General features: G+C 40.2%; 1 protein-coding gene across 1 annotated transcript in view; it reads right to left on the bottom strand.

The window, feature by feature from the left end:
- Window positions 1-13,939, bottom strand: part of ATF6 (activating transcription factor 6) — a 66,860-nt gene that overhangs the window by 31,821 nt on the left and 21,100 nt on the right. Inside the window, exons 6-10 of the mRNA XM_018573187.1 lie at window positions 11,821-12,021; window positions 9,738-9,952; window positions 6,575-6,760; window positions 3,662-3,753; window positions 3,107-3,235 (exon numbers count right to left, since the gene is read on the bottom strand). Of these exons, the coding sequence (XP_018428689.1) occupies window positions 3,107-3,235; window positions 3,662-3,753; window positions 6,575-6,760; window positions 9,738-9,952; window positions 11,821-12,021 (823 nt within the window). The remainder of the gene's footprint in view (window positions 1-3,106; window positions 3,236-3,661; window positions 3,754-6,574; window positions 6,761-9,737; window positions 9,953-11,820; window positions 12,022-13,939) is intronic.

Below are 13,939 nucleotides of genomic sequence, written 5' to 3' on the forward strand. Positions count from 1 at the left end.
CGTCAACATTTGTTAAGATTTGAAGCTTTAGGGATTGCCATTGAGCGAAAGTTATTTCGTATAAACCCAACATAGGGTTAGGTGCAGTGAAAAGAACCACAAAGTAAAAAGGGAGGGTTGGGAGAAGGACCTAACACAAGATCAGGAATAAGGTTCAGGGGTAGGAGGGAGAACTAGGTAGGAAGGGAAGAACAAGAAAAGGAGGTACAGAGGGGAGGATGGGGAACTGTGATGTCTCCCTTGGCGCAAAAACGATAACTTCAAGCAAACTGGTTCACATGCTTAAGCAGTCTTTGCAGAAATTAGAAAGGAAGAAGTGTTCTATACATGGTGTAGAACAATTTTTTTTTTTCTTTAATGGACCATGCTTTCACCTGCTAGTACCACATTACATTGCTCATGCCTGTCTTTGCACAATTCACTCACTTTATTCTGCAATATATATTTTTTTTAAAACACACAACAAACTGGCTGGATAGTCGGTGTAGTCCAGCGATCTATTTTAATACCCTATTCTTCAGAAATAAAGCCGTGTACAATACGTGGCAATTTTCAGAATATATCTTCTGAAATGGTCTGTGTCTCATTACAACCTGTCCTTTTTAGCTCCATTCTATTACCTATTAAAAGTGACCATTATTTCCTGACTAGGTAAAAAGCATTAACTATTACAGAGCGCCGATGTGTCCCTTTAATAGCGTTATCTGGTGTTTACAAGATGTGGTTGCCCCCCCGAAGTATCTTGTCCATTTACACTGTTTCTAGAATTATGTGAATACAAAGGCAGAGTATTCAGGTACATGTTGGCAGAGGAATGCTCGGTAAAGGGACAAAGGAACAAAGAAAAAGGATCCCATCCTTTTCATCAGCGAATCCATCACTTTTCACTACTGAGTGCACAGTGGAAAAGGTGACAAATTAGTGGAGCAAGACAGCTAAAAAGGGAGGATTACTATGTATGCGTACTTTCTAAATGCGCGAGATACAAAAAATCTTCCTAATTTTTTTGCAATAGTTGCCCTTTAACCTTACCATATGGCAGGCCTCAAAATTTCCACTCGCCCCCTCGCAATTGGCGAGTGAAAATTGCGTGGGGGCGAGTGGAAACTCATCGAGGAGCGCCGCCGGTGGGACCAGAGATGGGACATTACCGCCACGGCGATTGCTTACTTCTGTTCTCTTCTCATCTGCCGCTGCAGCTACAGAGCGGCCGACAAGGAGAAGAGAGAACACAAGCGAACGATCGCGGTGGCGGTAGTGTCCCATCTCTGGTCCAGCCGGCGGCACTCCTCGATGACATCCGCTGTCTTCTGCAGCTTCCTCCGCCCACCTCAGCTGCCAGGCTGGGATGAAGATTGCAGAGACAGTGAGACCAGCAAGCCAGAAAGTTATGCAGCAGGGGGAAAAGAGGATACATGGACGATCTCTGCACCGCCCCACCACCACCAGGAGAGAGGGATCCAGTTACTTAATTCAGCAAACCCTTTTTCTACTGTGATTAGAACTATGCTCTGTCAGCTCTACACCTTGAATTCATCATTCTTTCACATGGAGAAATAAGGGGCAGAACTGTTCCGCTTTATACAGATGTATGCCTTAATAATAATTAAGTATATGCTGTGTAGGTCACTGACTCTAGATCGGCTGATCTTCCAATGAGTAACGGGGATGGGAGTGGGCCACTTTACAGCATACGCAGTGCATACAACACGGGACAAATACACTCACTCCATAGCAGAAAGAACACCAGTATACTAAATGGACTGGTAAACCCTGTGCTTGTTGGCTAACAGGAAAGATGCAGCAGGATTTCCAACATCCAGGCTGAATTTGCCATAAGCGTTTGATGGTAGAAAAATCTTCTAATTCAAGCAAAAAAGATGTCAGAAAGGATAGAGACATCAGTTTACCTAGGACACCAAGCAAAACTGGGTACTAGTGAGAGTTTAGCCTCAAAGTGGCTAACCTTCAGGATTCTATGTGCCTAGCGTCCATTTCTCCTGTTAAGTGGCAGTATATTTCCTGGTTTCTTACAATCAATTGGTGCTCCTTAATGGATGATAGAAAGTTTTCTCTATTTAGCCATATAAATCCTAAATTACATAAGGGTTTGTATTTGCAGTCACTAAAAACAAACTGTAGGCTAGAACTAGTTTTTGGGTAGTTCACTGTTAAGCTGTAAGTAGACTGAATATGCTATAGCATGACCAAGCTAGCATTTATTTAACTGGAATACACACCCAGCTGGATAGCTCAGAGAAGGAACACATCCTCGTGCTGGGAGATAGCAGCGTCTCAGTCCATTATACTTATATACCGATTTATTTAAAAAATCAAATGGAAGTTTTTCTCTTTAAAACTAGACACAAGTAGTTCACAAGACCTGTAACTAACTAACTAAGACCTTTACACATGTAGTCCGCTTACATCCAACTGCCCTTAAACCTAACATGAGTCCGTTTTGTAGTTTTTTTTTACTCCATCTCTATATGAAGAAAAAAAACTCAATGGACACAGATATCACAAAATTGACATCTATTCCTTACTGTTCCAATCAGCAGAGGATCTGCGCATGGACACCCTGCTGATCGGAACAGACGTCTCCCATGTGAAAGGGCTCTATGTGTATTATAAACTCTAATTCTGGTCATACACCAGTAAAATTTCACTCAAAACATTTTCAGAACATTTGTTGGATTATCTAATAATGAATCAATATGACCATCGTTTTTGACCATAGTGCCGGAAAAACTGAAGGAAGTGAATGTGGTTTTAGTTTGAGAGACTTTATTATTTTGCTAAAATCTCTGATTGCATTATTGAATGTTCCGACAAGAGTTTTCTTATGAACGTTCCTGAGAAAATCTACCAGTGTACGGCCACCTTAAGCCTTACCTGCATTTAAATCAGCGACAGAACCGTGTAATTAACACGCCTAGAGTTGTACAAGTTGTAATTAGCAGGCTAGAGTTGTACAAAAAACAAATACAAATATTACTTCTCCAAAATATGGAAATGCAAAGCAATATCAACCTCATGTCAACTGTGTAAAATACAATATAAAGTTACAAATTTAAAAATAAACATGGAAACTCATAAAAAGTACCTGAAATCATTTTGTGGGGTATCCTTTTCTTTCATGTTGGCTTCACCAGGTGAAAACTCAAGCAGGTGTCTATTATGGTTGACAGACCTCACCTCCATATCAAATTCCCCAGAAGTGGATTGTAAAACACTATTAGAAAACAGACAGTGTAAAAATAGCAATTCCACAATAAAAAAAATATGAATAAACTATTGTTAAAAAAAAATGGTCTGAATGCCACAGAGAATGCAGAAAAAGCAGTGAGCACCAATGTGAAATGTTACACACACACACACACACACACTGTATAATTGCTGGTAATATGGGCCTTGACAAAGTTGGGTTGTGCCTCATTGAAACATTAGAACTCAAAAATAAACAGCACTCCTCTTGTCAAGTCCTGTAAGTGCCCATAAAACCTACAATTGTATGAATCTATTCATGTACTGCACTCTGGTAGGTATCCCTATAGTTGAGCGTGGATACTTGCAAAGTACATTATATACACATACACTAATATATATATATATATATAAATAATCACACACACACACACACAATAAAATAGTATGTTACCTAAGTGGGTTGAAATTCAGCATTAAAAATACAGCCACCATCATCAGGCAGACAGCTCTCCTCTTTGGAGCAGTAACTTTAAGTTTCTGATTCTGCATAAGAATACATGAATGACAGTCTTTGTTAACAAATTCATCAAGTGCTAGTATTTAAAATTAAACAAATATGCTTTATTAGAGGACAACTAAATGTAACAATTACCACCTGTATAACCTGGTCCAAGTGCACACCCAAAACAAATTTCCATGATATTTATACACACAGTTGCTTTGAGTAAATAAAAGCATTGAGTAGAAGAAAAAGTTAAAATGCTGCCGAAATAAATAAATCACTGTGAGAATAGCTACATGAACGAGCTCCCGTCAAGGCCCATTCACACCAATTGCAGTGTGTTCCAGAGCGGCAGCTGCTGGAATGCACAGCAATCACTTACAAAACTTCCCACTTTGATCTGGGGCGGGAAGGGGTGTGACGTTGCATTAAAGTCAATAGCACTGCAGCCACGCCCCCCCAGTGCAAATCGGACGCGTGGCAAAACATTGCATGCGCTCCGGCCCACCGCGAACGCAAAAAAGAGAGAATGCAGCATTTTTTGTTTTCGCAGTGGACCGGAACGCAGGCAGTTTTGCCTCGAGTCCGATTGCACTGCGGGCGGGGCTGCGGTGCCATTGACTTCAATGCACCGCTACTCCCCCTCCCGCCCCAGAACGAAGAGGGAAGCTTAGTGAGCGATTGCTGCGCGTTCCAGCAGCTGCTGCTCTGGAACGCACCGCAATTGGTGTGAATTGGCCCCCAGGGCTAGTTCATACCAGCCAGTGCGTTCCAGCCCGATTGGGGCCAGAACGCACTGGATGGCATTACGGCCGGCTCACTTTGTTGTGGGGTGGGAGGGGGCATGACAGTGCATTGAAGTGAATGGCACCGCAGCCACATCCTCTGGCCACAATGTGATCGGACGCACGGGAACACATGGCACATCAATGCCTGCGTTACGGTCTGGTCAGCATTATTTCTGACCAGACCGGAACGCAGGCATTGATGTGCCACACGTTCCCAATGCAGCCAATCGCACTGCGGCCGCAGGGAATGGCTGCGGTGCCATTAAATTCAATGCACCACCACGCCCCTCCCGCCCCAACACAAAGTGAGCCAGCCGCAATGTGATCCAGTGCGTTCTGGCCGGAATTTTGTGCAATATTCTTATACTATAATTTTGTGCCATATACTTATTAGAAAACAAACATTTTTATGCTGGCTAATTCTACCCAATAGATAAAACATAATAAAAGGGGTGTAAATACAACATTAGAAAAAAAAAAAAAAAAAAAAGTTAATATTTATGAAAAAAACATGGTTAAACTAATCCACGAGATTAAAAAAAAAAATAGTTCTCATGATACTGCTGCTATAACAATTAGCTATTGCTGTTCCTCCCATCAGTAGGGATCAGTTACATGTAACAAAGTTAACCGACAAAATTATTCTATACACCAACTTGCAGTCACCAGACATGCAACCTTCCTAAACTTTTCAATCTCCTGACATTCAGCAGGAAAGAAACCCTTGCTATGCTTCCCCTTGAAGACTGAGCAATCTGCAGACCCAGTGGCATGATCACTGGGTCTGATTTCAACTCTTACTTGTTGCCACCAGAGGAGTCAACAGAGTGTGCGAAGGGTTAAATAGGTGGTAATGGTGGAGACCCCCTATGATTGCTGCATTTGAAAGGAAGGCATCTGCATGTTTTCAAAACCAATGCTACAACACCGTATTTACACTGAGTGGCCAGATTATTATGACCACCTAACGTTTGTAGGCAAATTAGCTATAATTGATCTGAAGATATGGGTAAACAACGCGATTTAACAGCCTTTGGACGTGGGATGATTGTTGGCGCTCGGAGCCATGGAGCGAGTATCAGCAAAACAGCAGAATTAGTTAAATGTTCAAGAGCAGCTGTTGTTAAAGTGTTTAAAGACTGGACTGTCAGCCGAAAATCTGGGTCTAAACGTGCGAATTGTGGCCGTCAGCGACTAGTCAATGTTAGGGCAGAACGGAGAGTGGCAAGACTGGTACAAGACAACAGAAGGGCAACAGTGCATCAAATTACTGCAGATCTTAATCAGGGATCCTCTCAAATGATCTCTGAACGCACTGTTCGCCGTACACTGCATCAAATGGGATATGGAAGCTGAAGGCTATTCATCAGGCATGGTGTCAGATTCCTCTCATCACCTTTCAACATCTCGTGGAGTCAATGCCAAGAAGAATTGCCGCAGTATTGAAGGCAAAAGGTGGCCCAACAAAGTACTGGTGGGGTGGTCATAATAATCTGGTCACTCAGTGTTTTAATTTACAGTGAATGGGTGTTACTAGACAAGCTGCATTAGTTTGCAGATCACAACATATAATGCCCACTAGTGACACTGGCACCATTATGATAACTACGAGAGTATCCCTTATGCCCAGGACATGCTGGACCCAATCCAGAGGTTTTAACTCACTAAATTGAGAGGAGACCGTATAGCATGATAGCAGAGCAGTGGCTTCACTTTCATCAGGAGAGAATAAATAATTCATTTAAAAGGTAGATGTATATTATGCTGGAGTTGGGCTTTAATTGAGCAAAATAATAAATAGGTATTTTTGCATTTCTCTAGGAAATTCGACCCCTCTCTCTCCCCAATATATTTCTAGCATCATATTGTAGGCTTGATGAAATGCATTTACTCTCTGACAGTAAAGCTACGGTATAGCTAAATGAAGGTATCAGAAGGATACAACTAAGGTACTCCTTCACCTCTTGACTATTCCTTTCTGCCAGAGGATTTAGTTAGTCTACATTGCATATAAGACAACACAATAAAATGGTATGTAGACAAAAAATAGAGTGGCCCTAATGCCATTCATTACCTCAGATACAACTTCTTCCAGCAGTTTTTGCAAAGAGCCATTTTCTTTTTTGAGCCTTTCATTGTCAGACAATGCTGCTCTCAAGCGCACTTCCAAACCCTGCATGTACTCCTTCTTTTTCCTTCTAGACTGGAAGGCAGATTCACGATTTTTTATCATTCTTTGCTGCCGCCGTATAACGCTTATCTGTTAGAAAAAGTTTTAATAAAGATTTAATATGGATTAGGATCAACAATAAAAAATTTAAAAAAAACAGTGCATGCAACATACTGTTTGGATAGGGGCTGCTCTGGGTGAATCTGTGATGAAAAATGATTTCATTTAGGATATTTTCTTCAGTCAGTATAATATACAGGGCTATGAGAAATTCTAAACTCAATGGGAGATTGATCCAAAGATTTATCGCCATTATGGGGTCAGGAAGTGATTGTTTCCCCTCTTACTGCAAACTGGACTATGCATGTATTTTTATTTTTTGGCATTCCACTGAATCAAACACACACGTTGATCTCAATGGAACTGTATCTTTCTTCATCCTTATCTACTAAGTAACAATGTTCTTACAAAGTTTTACATATTATACTGAGAATATAAACACATTGAAAGAAAATTATAATAGTTTTGGGTCGTTGGTTTTTATTTTTTGTTTAAAAATAAAATTTATAAATTTTTTAACCATTGTTTTCTATAATGTTTTACTATATACAGTACCTAAAATGTTTGTTTTCACAAATAAACATTTAATACATGTAGGAGTCCCAGAGCACTGTGGGCTAGCTAAGGACAACAAAGCAGCTTGCTCTAAGGCAGAGTCTGTGTAACTGAAATACTAAAGGTGCCCATACACCTTACGATTATCGTACGACAATCGTATGCGATCGACTTTTCGTACGACAATCGTAACGTGTGAATAGAGTGATGTGAAAAGGATGCAAAAGGCTTCACCTTGTTGCCCAGAAGCAGAAAGCAAAATATTATGATGACCTTCTTCATATACTACTTTACCTGACTAATAATAATGAATATTTAATAAATATATCTTTATATAATATATAAACAAAGATTTCCTAGGTGTTATTATAATTAAGGAAATTAAATTACTAAATAGTGATTTTTGTACATTAATAAAAAGCTTTGCCTTTTTATTAGGCAGATAGTTAAAAAAACAAAAACTTTACAAATAAGTTCAAATAAGCAATAGTAAATTATTATAATATGTTCCTTTAAACTGTACACAAATGCATTATCTGTTTCAAATGTACTAGCTCTCCACGCTCTGCTTGGGACAAAAGCATATTTGAAAATATTAACCATATTTTGTATTTAACTTCATAAGAGTAAAACGTTTCCTTGTTAGTTTATTGGACTGGCACACTATTGTTACTTTAGTGCCAGCTATTTTTAGTTTTGTACTGAGAAAATGTTGATGGCTTTTCCATTTTTCTGGCTCCCAGCAAAGATAAACAGCAATGCAGGTTTTTCAAATGGAACAAATCATCATACTAAATCAAAACGACACATCATAAAACAATGAGTAGCAGATCCAACTATGTTCTGTAAGTGTAAAAGAAATCCAGACGAAACCAACTGAACCAGAAAAGCCATCTGAACTTCGAAGAACATTGTGAAAACAAACACACCCAGCATATAAAAAATAAAAAAATGCTAAGAAAAAAAAAGTATTTATGAAGCAGAAAACTGCATGAACATACATGCATACGCACTAAGTATATATAATATACACACATATATAGAGTGAAGATAAAAAGTCTACACACTCCTGTAAAAATGCCTTAAAATTCTCCACATTTAATGTGACCTATAACCAGTACAATTTAATTTTTAAAAAAAACTGAAATTGTTTAGTGGAAAAAAACTGAAATAGTGCGGCTGAATGTGTACACACCCACTTATAATTAGGGATGTGGCTGTATTCTGAACAAACCACATTCAAACTGAAATTAAATAGTAGTCAGTACACATCTGCCATCAATTAATGGGACTCTGATTAAACCCATATAAAAGTTCAGCTGTTCTATTCAGATTTTACTGACATTTAAGCCAGCCATACACCTATAGATTATCGGCAGATTTTCTATGGTCAGATAGAAAAAAAGTGCAACAGATTCCTCCATCTACGCTAAACTGTGTGGATGGAGGAATCTCACACTGGGCCTGTGCGATGCGATCAAAATGCTACAAGCACTATTTTGATCGCATCGCACAGTGCCGGAACGCAGGCACAATGTGCCTTGCGATCCCATGCGGCAGATCGCATTGCGGCCGGAAGGTGTGGCTACGGCGCCATTCACTTGAATGGCCCACCAAGCACCCTCCTACCCCACTAAAAAGTGAGCCGGCCGCAATGTGAGGCAGTGCGTTCCGGCCAAAATCGGGCTGGAACGCACTGCATCTAGTGTGACTGAGCCCTCAGTAAAAGTTGACTTTATAACTTAAATATATTTACAAAGCCTGCTGCTGTAAACTAGCATATCCAAAAGGTCCCCAGCACGACTGCTTGTACAAAAATGCAGTCTTTTTATAATGCGGCCCATATGCATACACTGTCACCATCATTTGTTATGCCTGTCACTTTTCCTTCCTGGTTATATAGCAGAGTTCGTCTCTAAATGGCAGCAAAAGCACTTTCCTTTTGTAGAGTGGGAAAGAGTAGAACATCTTTCAGGTATTTATTGCTGTCTGTATCCTTCTGGGAAGGATGCTCTCACTTACTGTTTCATTTGCTTCAGATTCAACCAGAATATCAAATGAGAGAAATACAAAAGATTAGAATGAGACAACTTGTAAACATCAGTTCATGTCATCAGAAAACTAAATGTTTGACTTAAGTTTTCATATTACACCATTGCAGATGTATTCAGTGGTTGACACTGTAGCCTTGCAGAGTTGGGGTTCAAACCCTTCTTCCACTAGGAACACTTGCTGCATAGAGTTTACATGTTCTCCTGTGTCTGAATGGGTTTCCTCCAAGTGTTCTGGTTTCCTACCAAATCATAATGGTACGTTAATTGGCCATAATGTGAGGATGTTAGGTGCAAAAGTGGTAAGTGCCTTTGGGGCATGGATTATATAGTGCCGCAGAAATAAATTAAATAAATTAGTACAATATATTTTTATCCCTCATAGAATTTTACACACTTACATCTGCTTCAGTGTCAGGAGCTCGAGCTGATGAATGGATAAAAGGTTTCACTGGTGTGGTCTTCTCACTGTTAAGTCCAATGTGCTGCAGTAAATTCACAGATGGTGTGGAAAGCTGTGTTGCTCCTCCATTCATAGCCAGGACAGGTTGTGCTGTAACAATCCCAGGTGTTGGGAGTTGAACAACTGCAGACGGGGTGAGTACAACTTGCTGCCCTGTGGTTAAAAGAACAAAATGTTTAAAAGCCTACAGAAAGTTGCTCAGAATAGAGCAGTGAAGATACTGGAAGACTAGAAGTTCAACTTAGTTAAAGAGATCAATATTTGCTAGGGCTGTTACTGATTAAAATTGTCATGTTCGATTAATCAAATTTTTAAAAATCTTTTAAAATATAATTAATTTTGATTAATTATAACGCACATACAGATCCAACTACATTGGCCTAGACACATACAGCACAGCAATGAAGTAATAAAATGAACTAGGATCACACTAATCCAGCACGTTATTAATCTCACGTGCCCCACTCAATATGGCCGCCGCTTGAGTGGGGCAACTCAGAATAATAACGTGCTGGATTAGTGTGATCCTAGTTCATTTTATTACTTCATTGCTGTGCAGTATGTGTATAGGCCAATGCCTTGGAGTTTGGTCCACACTTGTGGGAACACCGACCAGCTGGGAAGATTGTAGAAGAAAGGTTCGATGTCAATTGGCAGGCTGCACAGTGATGTTCCCTTTACATGTAAGTATAACCTATTTAAAAATTGCTGGAACAAGTTTCTTGGGCAAACTCACCGGCCCAAGTGGCTTAGTCAGCTAACGAAGGGAAGGGGGGAGGAGTTCGGTGACGTCACGGACATAGACGTCACCGGACTCCTCCCCCCTTCCTTTCGTTAGCCGATGGAGCCACTTGGGGACATCGATGTCACCGGTGACGTCGATGTCCGTGACGTCCCCGTATCTCCAACGGGACTCCCGGAAGCCAGCTGAGAGGTGAGTATTTTCATTAGCGATCAAAAAGATTAACGATTAATCGAGAAATAAATAGTTCATTTCCGCAGCCCTAATATTTTCTTACGATGATTATAGCCAAGGTCAAGACTGTCCTAGTTTAACATATTCTATACTATGATCAACTGAGTGCAAAATAAGTCTGGGATGAGGAAAATTTGGAAGCTGCCACTGCTGACTTAATTTTTAAAGTGCAGGATCCAGGGTTGCCTTCCCGATCCTGGGTTCACTGATTAAGTGGTAATAAGTACAATCATTACCTCAGAATAGTCAGGGAATTTTGGAACTGTCACAATAGGCAGATGGTTAGAGAGTCAACTATAACCAGCCTAGTTTATGACAGAAGAGGCATGGAGGGAAATGTATCAAAACTGGAGCAGACAGAATCTGGAGCAGCTGCCCATAGCAACCAATCAGCTTCTCCCTTTCATTTTAAAAGCATAAATTAACAAACTGAAGAGAGAGGCTGATTGGTTATTACAGGCAACTGCTCCAGATTCTGTCTGCTTGTTTTGATAAATTGCTCCCCAGAGAACTGAGGCTTTACTCCAATAAGTTGTACATCTGATTATTTTTTTCTACTCCTTGGCCTGGGGAAGCATGCAAGGGTTAATAGGGATACCTGCTTTGTTTCACCTATCTGCTGTTCATCCACCTATCTGCTGTTCATTCACCTATCTGGGAGATAAGTAGAGCAGCACCAGACGTATACTCATCTGTAGAAAAGAATGAAACCTGCACAGAATATTGTGAATGTAAAGCTACATTACAATTGCTAATGACTTCAGTAAACATTCAATGTTTTCTAGACCTTAGCTGAGGATTTCCTCTTTTATTAGAATAATCCAAGGGAACCTACCCATGATAGTAGAGAGGACATTTGTGAGCTAGTAATGAATGTACTGTACATTCCCAACATGGATATAGAGGGAGTGAGAGAGAGATGCTGGGTTAAGAAACCAGCAACGCCTATCTCACACTAGTGATTCTCAACTATTTGTTTTCAATAGTGGAAAGTACAGCTTTTGAATAGTGTAATAATTAGTAAAAGCTAAAAATCGCTGCTTACCTGCTGGTGGTGCTGATTGAATGGCAATCAGTGGCTGCTGTTTTGGCAGCAGTGTTGTAAGTGGCTGAAATATAATGGTTTTAGCAGTGGTTCCTGAGGCGGGCTGGATTTTTGCAGTGCTAGGAATCAGAATGGCTTTTGGTTGAATGGCTGTCTTGGGCACTACAGGTGGAAGTTTTCTTTTTTTTACTGGTGCCTTACCTATAAATAAAATATAGGGAGTTCAATTTTAATAAAGTTGTATACTGTATTCAGCTATAAAAAAAAAAAGTATAAAATAGTTCTGGTCTTATATATTTGCAAGATATTGCTATTCAGTGTGCCTAGCTGCAGGATCTTGTACAGTATAAGTAAAGCTTGTATTGCAGTGTTGAGGAGAGCAGACATGAGTGCTGGCAGATAAGTTTAGTGTAAGTGAGAGACTGTAGTGTAGCACATAGGAAAAGGATCACACAGGCATTGCTTCATCAGAGGTATAGAATGCAAGTAGGCGGTAAAATAAGAGACCCAAAAGCCACCAGTTTCGCATTAAACTAACCAGTAAACTTAGAGGAGAGGCATTTAACTACAGCGGTGATCCTGCTAAATCAGTATGCCCGTCTGTGGTCAGAGAGGAGCAATACTCCCTCCCACCTGTCCAAATCTGTATATTAAAACTTTATAAAGAGAAACTACAGTGCTTATAAAAAATCTTTTATTGCTATAGAACACTGAGTCACAGTGGTTTTGGGGATCTCTGCAATGTAAATTACATTTACAAAGAAAAAAAAACAAAACAAACAAAAAAAAAAACCTGTCTACATAAGTATGCACCCTCTTTATTATGACATAAATCATCAATGGTGCAGTAAATTATTTTCCAAAATATTATAATTACATAAATGTAGATCACTTGAGTGCAAGTCAATGGTTTTTAAAAAATAAATACATATTAAAGTATCCAAAAGGTATTGAAAGGTCCAATTTCAGACGATGTCAGTGGCATGGAGGAATATACACCATGATGACAAAAGAAGATGCAAAGCAACTTCAAAAAAGCACAAGTCGGGGGATGAATACAAGAACATTTTTAAATCACTCACCACACTGGGTGTGTACATTATCATTAAAAAGCTGAGTGTCATGTGAAGAGGGCCACTGCAAAGTAGAAAAATCTTGCAGCATGCTGGCCACCATACAGAATGCCCAGCTTACACGCACTGAAGAGAAGCGTCCCAAGCTGAACATCGCTGCGGTCGCATCACCGGCTCCTTTTCACTATCCTCCATTCACAAAAGGTCTTGTATTTTTTTAAAGAAGGTGACATCATCTCTCCTCTTACAATCACAGAATGTTTAAGAAATATTGTGTGTAGCTGTTGGGCTTGTTCACACGACATCCGGATTCAGTCCGGACCAGATCCGTGCACTCCTGCACCCAAAATGCATCCCAATGTATCCCTATGTGTTTTATGGGCTACAGTTCTCACGAGCGCAGTCCGTTCCGGTCCGGACAGAAAAAATACTGCATGTCACATTTTGTCCGGTCCGGATATGGTCCAGAAATGCACGAACGCATCAAAAACACAACGAAAACGCACCGAAAAGGCACCGCATTGCAGCTATCATATTGACAGCCCCACAAATTTTTATTTTTTTTTAACTGTAACACGTCAAAAACGCATAGCACCGCGTCTGCAGATCTGGACCGGACATCGTGTGAACATGCCCTTAAGGGAAGGAAAGATCATGGCACATTTGTTAATCTGCTAAGAAAAGGTCATGTACCAAAAGTGAGCAACTGTACTGTACAGGCCTCCATGGCTTAGATGAGACAATATGCATACAAAAGCTATTGCGTGACCAGTTTCAGCTTTATGGGAGAGTGGAAAGCTACTATTAGCTGAAACACAAAACATCAAATTCTCAAACATCTACAATTTGCCATGATCCCTAGCATGAAGCTAAAATGGCACATGAATGGCTTTAACAAAAAAAAAAAAAAAAATGCACAATGTTTAGCAATCGCACTGCACTGGAAAGCAGGGCATTGGGGTACCACACGTTCCAATGCAGGTAATCACACTACGTGTGGGAGGGGTGTTTGGGGTGCCATTGAAATGAATGGCACTGCAATGCAC

Source organism: Nanorana parkeri, unplaced genomic scaffold, assembly GCF_000935625.1.
Source record: "Nanorana parkeri isolate BGI_ZX_2015 unplaced genomic scaffold, ASM93562v1 scaffold2265, whole genome shotgun sequence".
Classification (NCBI taxonomy): Eukaryota; Metazoa; Chordata; class Amphibia; order Anura; family Dicroglossidae; genus Nanorana; species Nanorana parkeri.